Source organism: Silurus meridionalis, chromosome 20, assembly GCF_014805685.1.
Source record: "Silurus meridionalis isolate SWU-2019-XX chromosome 20, ASM1480568v1, whole genome shotgun sequence".
Classification (NCBI taxonomy): Eukaryota; Metazoa; Chordata; class Actinopteri; order Siluriformes; family Siluridae; genus Silurus; species Silurus meridionalis.
Genome location: NC_060903.1, coordinates 602697 through 612500, shown reverse-complemented (window position 1 = coordinate 612500; position 9804 = coordinate 602697). Strand labels below are relative to the sequence as shown.

Genomic DNA, 9804 nt, shown 5'->3' with positions numbered 1-9804 from the left:
AGACGTACCTGAAGGCTCCACCGTAGCCGTAATAAGGCTCGTTATTGCTGGGGCTGCATTTGTCTTTGCCAGCTTCACCTCCTTTACATAAAGCACACAGGCTTGACTTTGTATCGGAACCTGGAGCGCAGCTTTCCTTGAAGTACGTGGCTGTGGAGCAGAGATACAGCGTGAGATATCGATTTTTTATTTTGACGCACGTTTGTATAAAGAAGGTGTGAGAGTGATGATGTCATGAAACAGGAAGTTCGTCTCCCGACTCACAGAAGTCACAGTTTTTGTATTTATCATGGAGGAGACCCATGGGAATGTTCCAGCCTGCTGTACGCCCGAAACCCGTGTGACACGACTTCTTCCCCTTCAGCGTGTTCCAGGTCAAGCTGGAGTCCTTGTGCACTACAGCCACAGCGTGATAAGACGGGGTTTCATCACCAGGTCCTGAGGAGGAAACAGAACATCACACGCTGAAGGGGTTTGTGTTCAGATAATCATTTATTACACTGCTGATGTAATATTAAAGTGTTGAAAAGAAAAAAAAATTAACAAACAAACGAATAAATAAATACAATACATACCTGGAGGTTTACACTTTTCTGTTGAGAAAGAAAAGCAGAAAACAGAGAAGATTGTTATTTATCCTGCTTTATAACCTCCAGTTCACATTCTTATTGCTCTAAATGTGATCACATGACCAGGTGTTTTATTCCTCCTACATCTATTGAGGATCAACACTTCTCATACATATGCAGAACACACATACTGTACACGTGTTCATGTGTGGATTTTACAGATATAGAAATATTTCAGACACTTCTACATATATGTAACATATTTTCCCAAATACACATGTATATATGATACACATATGTATATAGTAAACATGTCATCCATGTATTAATAATATATATAAATATATGGCCATATATCAGACTTCTGTATGAGAATTTACCACGTGTTACTATAGAAACGATAACGTAGGCCGACTGTTATAGAGACCTTCTGACCAATCACAATCCAGAAAAGGATTTCACTCACCATCATCGTACTGCTCCACCATGACCGGCTCCAGACCACACTTTCCTGCAGTATACACTTCTCCTCCATCAACTGCTATAGCATCAGCTGCATTAAGCTACACACACACACACACACACACACACACAGAAAAGAAAAGAAAAGAAAAGTTTAAAAATGAAAAAAATAAAAAATAAATAAAACCATACACCGGCTTGAATCTCGTCAGACTTCAGTGTGATGTTTTTACCAGGATGGCCTGGATGCAGTCCTGCACCGTGCTGCCAGATTCACACTCCAGCTTGGCATTTCCCTGATCATCGATGGTAAATACGCTCCATGTATCACATTTACTCTTCTGAGCATGGCCCACGGTGCACCACCTAATTTTTGAGGACGATGTGACGGCTGTGCTTTCTGCAGAGCAAAAGAGTTTCATTGTTAGAAAACACTTCCTGTTTCCTGCCTCGGATACTGACTTTAATCCACCAACACATCCAGGACCTTTCCTCACACGATCACATGTCCTACTGGGAGCGTAACCGAGCAGGAACGGTGATTTTAACACACACACACACACACACACACACACACACACAGGTGAGACGTGCACGTTTTCACAGGGCATCTAGTTGAGTCCTGTTTGGTTTTTTTTAGTTTGTTTGTTTGTTTGTTTGTTTGTTTGTTTGTTTGTTTGTTTGAGCTCCCTTCCAATCAGTGATGTTTTACATACTAAAATGAGAAATATATCAATCTAAAAAATGGCACCAGGAGTAAACAGCACCAGCTTCATTATCAGTAGGGACGCAGAAGAACATCTCATCAATCTTATTTGAATTCATTCAGTCAGTTTTGCTCCACAAACATCAATATCACCAGGAGCTCCTCACCATGGTATAAGGTGATACTCCACAGCTAGGTGTGAGACCTTACACCATTTTACTGCTCTCCACTTCACATTGTGCACCAACATCCTGTAACATCTCACACCGTTACGTTACGTTCCACATGTTCAGAGGTGTAGTGCACGTGAATCACCTCTTTTGAGCGAGTGGATGGAGTTCCAGTAATCTGCTCTCAGGAAGATGTAGGAGTTGGTGAGCTCTGGGAGGCGCGTCAGCTTCGTCGTCGAGTCTTTAAATATCAGATTGGGTGCAGCGAAGCCATCAGAGGAGAACAGACCCTTGTCCTGTGACACAAAAACGTTTTCAACGCATTTAAAAACTTATTGTCGCATTTTATTCATCGGTGGAGAAACATTGAGTCTGAACACTAACTGGAAACCTGAAACTTCAGTGTCTCCCAGTCCAGTTCAGTGTCATCCCAGTTCAGATGTTTGCTCGTTATCACACACACACTGTTATAAATGATATTTACGGGCCAAAAGTTTGTGGACACCTGACCATAAGATTGTGGAGATTTTGTGGAGATTTATTCAGCCACAGGAGTGTTAGTAAAGTCAGGTACTGATGAACTACTGATGAGCTCTATAGCAGGAGTTCATGGAAAGCACATCTTCATGGAGCTGGTTTTGTGCACAGGAGCATCGCCATGCTGGAGCAGGTTTGGGTCTCCTAGTTCACGTGAAGAGAAAATGTCCTGCTACAGCATCCAGAGACTTCTGACACAATCACGTGTCTCAGACTTTGTGCTGACAGTTTGGGGAAGAACCACATCTGGGTGGAAAAGGCAGGTGTCCTAATACTTTTGGACCCACAGTATACACAGTCACTACACAGGGCATGAAATAATGATTATTGATTAAATTAAAGACACGATTCTTTAAACGTATTAAACCACAAACCTTCAGTGAGTCCAGAACAGTAACGATGGCCTCGGTCAGGGTTTTATCAGAGCGCGTGACGACGGCGTGAGCAGGAACTTCGGCCAGGTTACACGTTTTATAATCGCTAACAGGCTTCCTGCTGCCGTCCTTACACAGCAGCTCGTACTCATCTCCAGCAGCTGAGAACAAAACACCATCTCAATACTTCCAGCTTCCATCTTACTTAGTAACTGATTGACTTTTTACTCACCGAGAGCCGTGAGGTGCTTCACAAACGCCACATCAGCATTCCTCTCCTTCAGACACCTGCAGGAACAGGAAAGGTTTTACTCCACATCTTATTACTCATTTTGATTTTGAAGACGACCAGGAGAGTGGAGATGGTAATGCTCCTCAAAGTATTAAGAGACTGGTGTAACAGGGATGGAAGGAGTCTCCAGTGTCAGTGCTTCATAAGAGTCAGCGAGAAAGCTGTGTGTGTGTGTGTGTGTGTGTGTGTGTGTGTGTGTGTGTGTGTGTTATTTTGATTAGCAGAAAAGAGAAGGAGGGCATTAAATAAGAAAGGAAATGAAATGGTGAGGTTCTTACAGGAAAGCTCCATCGTAATCGTAATACGGCTCCTCGTGAGAACGCTGGCACCCTTTTTTACACAACTGGCACAGCTTTTTGTTTGTGGCTCCTGGAACACAGCTGGCTGAGAAGAAATCTGCCACAGCTGCAAAACAAAATCTTATATATATAGTATATATAGTATATATAGTATAGTGTATAAAGTGTGAATAGTGGATTGTGATTGGCTGGAAATTCAAAAACTTGAAGAACACCTCACCATTTTCCAGAGGGGTCTCGTCGATGCCGCCCCACTTGATCTGGCCCTGAGTGATGAGCGTGCCGATGGGGATGTTCCAGCCTGCAGTTTTCCCCAAACCGGTGTGACACGTCTTCTTCCCTCGAAGGTCCGTGAAACCAAATCCAGTGCCTTTCTTCGCCAAAGCTACAGCGTAGTAACACGACTCTGAAACAACATCATAATCACACACTCATATTATTATTATTATTATTATTATTATTATTATTATTATTATTATTATTAACTGATGTTTTTTTTTTCCATTTTATTAGATTGCTTTAGAGACTACCTGTGTTGTAATGCTCTGCCAAGATGGGGTGAAGGTTATGGGGTGAGAGACCAGCAGTGTAGATATCTCCTCCATCCAGTGTGATGGCATCTGCTTCACCTTTCTAATCAAAACACATTCAAACAGTTTCATTAAAAAAAAATAGAGAAACTTTTTTTGTTTTTTCTTGTAAAGCAAATCAGAAGCAAATCAGATATTTCTTGACTTTTTTCGTTCTGACCTCACGTGCGTATCATACGTGTGTGACAGATAAACAGCCTTCATCCTCAAACCCTATAATCAGTCTTATCATCTATTCTGTAGATTTATGCTAACTAGCGCCAATGCTAATGTCCTAGAACTAGCTTGCTAACTAGCGTATTTTAGAATGAATCAACAACGTTAACTTATAGATGGTTGTAGTTATAGACTAGTGTAATAAACAGACACAGAGATTAATAAGGTGACAAAAGGAAGTGTTTTGTGTTTCAAAAAAACCTTCTTATGAATATATTAAAAATAAAGTAAAGAATCTGCACTGATTTAAACAAAAAAAAAACATTTTCATGTTCACATTATATACAGGTCAAAAAACTGCTGAAAATGAAAAGTAATAGAAACCTTTATAGAATTGGTTTTAATGGTTATAATGGGAATTGTATTGGTTTTAATGGTTATAATGGGAATTGTATTGGTTTTAATGGTTATAATGGGAATTGTATTGGTTGGTTTTAATGGTTATAATGGGAATTGTATTGGTTTTAATGGTTATAATGGGAATTGTATTGGTTGGTTTTAATGGTTTTAATGGGAATTGTATTGGTTTTAATGGGTATAATGGGAATTGTATTGGTTGGTTTTAATGGTTATAATGGGAATTGTATTGGTTTTAATGGAAAGTGATGCAATGGTGTAACCTTTTAATGGAATGGAATCTAATATTTGAAACCATTAAGCACCAATAAAACACCTGTAGATCACATGCAGATCATGTGTTGTGTATCAACTGGACACCATTAGAAACCATTATAAAATCCTTTAGATTCCAGTAAGGATGTATCACTGTTTTTTTTGTTGTTTGATGATTAGAAGATGAACAGAAATAAATATAATAATGTAAACCAGGATGTAATGGTTTTAATGGTTTAGAGTTGATGGTTTTAATGGTTTAGAGTTGATGGTTTTAATGGTTTAGAGTTGATGGTTTTAATGGTTTAGAGTTGATGGTTTGTGCTGGTGTTTGTAGTGGAAATCATGTAGACTTGTATTTTACCCCAATGGCTTCGATGCATTCCCGAGTTCCTGCCTTCTTTACGCAGACCAGCGATCCGAGTTTCAGGCATTTTTTTGACTCCTCCTCTGACTTTAGACACCACCTGACCGCGGCCTGAGGTGCAGCCTGGGTGAGGACTGGAACCACAAGAACCCAGTCACAGTCAGAGAGGAACATCACTCATTTATCTCATGAAGCAAAACAACAACTGTTATTAAACTTCTTGTTTTGAGGACAATGACATGAAAGTCACAGTGTTTTAGTTTTATTTATTATTTATTTGAAGTTCAGCACCACTGACACAGTGAACACTGTAGACGAGCTCAGAGTGAGACACTGACAGACGTCTGAGAGCTGAAAATAAGGAGTGTATTACAGAAAATCACGAGTGTCAATCGAGTCTTTATTTATGGAGCATTCGATTCCCGAGCGTCACGAACACACAGGCACTACGTAGGGTGTGAAATAATTCCACTTCCTGTAACTGTTATATTATTAGACTGATCATAAAGAAGTGTGACATTTTAATCGGATTCTATCAGAAGATTCTTCTGGTCCCGAGTGTATTTCAGGTTTCAAGACAAATAGTTTTGGTATTTGATATGAAGATATTTTTTGTGTATCAATTTAAACAATTCTGCTGATGCTGCACAATGTCTCAAAATAAGTTCACTTATTTTTATTATAATTATTTATTACAATCATTTTATTTACTTTCATTAAAATATAATAATTTGGATTCGAACAATCATCTACACAACAAAGTTATTTTGTCTAGCTGTCTGCTGTTTGTCTGCCTGCCTGCCTGCCTGCCTGTCTGTCTGTCTGATGTTTGTCTGCTTGTCTGTCTGTATATCTGTTGCCTGGCTGTCTATCTATCTGTCTGTCTGTCTGTCTGTCTGTTGTTGTTTGTCTGTCTGTGTGTCTGTGTGTCTGGTCTCTGGTGTCTGTTTGCAGTCTGTCTGGTGTCTGTCTGTCTGTTTGCAGTCTGTCTGGTGTGTGTCTGCCTGTTAGCTGTCGAGCATTTAGAATATATTGAACACTTACCGATGCAGGACAGGACGGCACAGAGGACTGAGAGCTTCATACTGGACCCCTGGATGAAGCAGACTGAGTGTGACAGGGAGGGAACCTTTATAGGGAGCCTACAGCTGAGGGGGCGGAGTCAGGCTCAAGAGGAGGTGTGGGCTTAATCACAAACCACTTCTTGTTCACTACACAACAGCACTAAATAGAGTGTGTAAACTCAGGTGTTCCCACACTCTGTATAGTGCACTACTGTGTGTTTCAAAAGGAAACCGATTGTGTATTTTTGGCAAATTCCAGTGAAAGTCCATTTTTATTCGCTCTTCTGTAAACATGTAAAAATTACAATACCAGGAGGATGTTCTGTAATTCAATAAGTAAAAAGCAAGAGAAGGTTTTTACAGTTTCAGGGATTCACAGATAAACTGTCACAGATTTACACATACATGCGCTTAATTTTATTATTCCTAAATAACCCAACATGCTCCACACACACACACACACACACACACACACACACACACACACAGGCTTCACACCCCTAAAGAGAAATCAGGATGAAATGATGCTCTTTTATTTCTAAAGCTTCTTTCTGCTAAAGTGAGAACAGTTCAGTACAAACTCATGTTTTATTATTATTATTATTATTATTATTATTATTATTATTATTTACCAACAAAAAGAAATTGAAATAATAAAATGGCAACAATTTGACCAAAAAAAAGAATTAAAACAGATTTTTCTAAAATTGGTTTTGTGTTCTTTATGTGTGGACGATCCAAAAGTGATGCACATCACAGCTTTCACATCACGTTAGTGAGAAACCGTGTTCTGTTGTGATGTGGGAGATATAAAGCACTGATACTGGAGACTCCTTTCATCCACACTACATTAACTCGTTCCTCCGTACAGAAAACTTCACCCCCTGCCAATGCTGCCACAGCGACTGTTCACTGGCTGGACAAAATCAGAGAAAGTGTTTGAGAACAACTCGGATTTTCCATCGGATTTTCCACAGCGTTTTGTGCCGGTGGTCTGATGTGGACACGATCAATATTACACAACGCAGGAGCTGAAAGTTCACAGCAAATCATTCCTGAGGAGCACATCGCTCAGGGCATCGCTATCAGTGTTTACTCACGCGGAACGTGAAATTCTTCTCATTTTTACTAAAATAAATACATCACAATACACAAGACCTTAATTCCATGATATTATGAGGTCAAGACCATGGAATTTTACACACACACACACACACACACACACACACACACACACACACACACACACAGAGTACATGAAGCAATGCAGGAAAATACAGAATGAAAAAGATCTGGGACTGAATTTCACAATATTATTGATTTTTTCCTTTTCTCTTTTTTTTTTCTATAGTCTTGCTCTCTGCTGCTTGTCTGCTGTCTGTCTGTCTGGTGTCTGTCTGGGTTCTGTCTGTCTGGTGTCTGTCTGTCTGCACCCTGTTTGATGATGATTTCAGAGAGCAGGTGAGAATGTACCAGAAAGACTTTATTTGTTGATTATTTGTGCAGCTCCAGGGTTCACTCACAGCGTAACCTTCTTAACGTTCTCCCCTGGTGACTGATGGAGCATAAACTCAGACCCGTCATCAGAAAAGTCACTAAAGTACCAATCCACACAAACGAGTCGAACGGCACGTCGCTCAGGAACACATGAACTTTCACCTCTGACCTTTCCGTATTGGCAGGAGATAAGAGGGCATGTTTCAGTGGCATGATATTCACACGTCAAGAAGTTCAAGTCAGACTTATCGAAGGTCAGCGTTAACGTTACCTGTTCAGCGTGGGTTCATTACACTGCGCCACCTACAGGACAGTTACTGCCTTCTGTCTCCAACATGAATATCGATCAAAATTCATCTCATGATTGTAGAAAAAAAACTCTAGTTATTATATTTCAATTTAAAGTGATGTTTATTATTATTACTGAGACATTTAGACTCATTTCATTGGCTGATCATTTTCCTTTAGACATAAATAAATATATTACAATTATCCACTAACACAATAAAACAAACTTAACATCAGATACATTTCTATAATTGTTATTATTTTTAAATATAAATTTATTATCACATGTGAATATTATTATTATTGTTACTGCTGTTACAGGACTGATATAGTTTAGTGGGTTTCTTGGCCTTTGTTAAAATTGTGCAATAAATAAAAAGATTTGTTTGGAAATTTATCAAAACATTTGCATTAATGCCACTGTCTATATGATCATACAGGGAAAGGAGAAAAGGTCAAAGGTCATTAGGTTTATCTATAATGCACTTAATTCCTTTCAGGGTTCCGAGTAAAGTTCACACAACACAACACAATACAACACAACAAAACTCAACACAACAAAACTCAACACAATACAACACAACACAACAAAACTCAACATAATACAACACAACAACACAACACAAAAACACAACACAACACAACACAACACAACAAAACTCAACACAACACAATACAACACAACAAAACTCAACACAACAAAACTCAACACAACACAACAACACAACACAACACAACACAATACAATACAATACAATACACACCAGCACAACACAACACAACACAACACAATACAACACAACAAAACTCAACACAACAAAACTCAACATAATACAACACAACACAATAAAACTCAACACAATACAATACACACTAGCACAACACAAAAACACAACACAACACAACACAAAAACACAACACAACACAACACAACACAATACAATACAACACAACACAACAAAACTCAATACAACAAAACTCAACACAACACAATACAACACAACACAAATAAAACTCAACACAACAAAACTCAACACAATACAACACAACAAAACTCAACACAATACAACACAACAAAACTCAACACAACAAAACTCAACACAATACAATACAATACACACCAGCACAACACAACACAAAAACACAACACAACACAACAAAACTCAGCACAACACAACACAGCACAACACAACACAACAAAACACAGCACAGCACAACACAACACAACACAACAAAATACAACACAACACAATACAACACAACAACTCAACACAACACATACAACACAACAAAACTCAACAACAAAACTCAACACAATACAACACAACACAACAAAACTCAACACAATACAATACACACCAGCACAACACAAAAACACAACACAACACAACACAACACAACAAAACTCAACACAACACATACAACACAACAAAACTCAACACAACAAAACTCAACAACAAAACTCAACACAACACAATACAATACACACTAGCACAACACAAAAAACACAACACAACACAATACAATACACACTAGCACAACACAAAAACACAACACAACACAACACAACACAATACAATACAATACACACCAGCACAACACAACACAACACAACAAAACTCAAAACAACACAACACAACACAACAAAACTCAACACAACAAAACTCAACACAATACAACACAACAAAACTCAACACAACAAAACTCAACACAATACAATACACACCAGCACAACACAAAAACACAACACAACACAACACA

The 9804-nt window shown here is 38.8% G+C and overlaps 1 protein-coding gene across 1 annotated transcript in view; it reads right to left on the bottom strand.

Moving 5' to 3' along the window:
- The window catches only part of LOC124402973 (serotransferrin-2-like), an 8354-nt gene extending 2020 nt beyond the window's left edge, over nucleotides 1-6334 (bottom strand). Inside the window, exons 1-13 of the mRNA XM_046876463.1 lie at nucleotides 6239-6334; nucleotides 5192-5328; nucleotides 3940-4042; nucleotides 3630-3815; nucleotides 3389-3515; nucleotides 3051-3106; nucleotides 2819-2979; nucleotides 2053-2203; nucleotides 1265-1431; nucleotides 1036-1132; nucleotides 576-593; nucleotides 265-438; nucleotides 9-150 (exon numbers count right to left, since the gene is read on the bottom strand). Of these exons, the coding sequence (XP_046732419.1) occupies nucleotides 9-150; nucleotides 265-438; nucleotides 576-593; nucleotides 1036-1132; nucleotides 1265-1431; nucleotides 2053-2203; nucleotides 2819-2979; nucleotides 3051-3106; nucleotides 3389-3515; nucleotides 3630-3815; nucleotides 3940-4042; nucleotides 5192-5328; nucleotides 6239-6278 (1559 nt within the window). The 5' untranslated portion in view covers nucleotides 6279-6334. The remainder of the gene's footprint in view (nucleotides 1-8; nucleotides 151-264; nucleotides 439-575; nucleotides 594-1035; nucleotides 1133-1264; nucleotides 1432-2052; nucleotides 2204-2818; nucleotides 2980-3050; nucleotides 3107-3388; nucleotides 3516-3629; nucleotides 3816-3939; nucleotides 4043-5191; nucleotides 5329-6238) is intronic.
- Between the last annotated feature and the right edge of the window lie 3470 nt (nucleotides 6335-9804).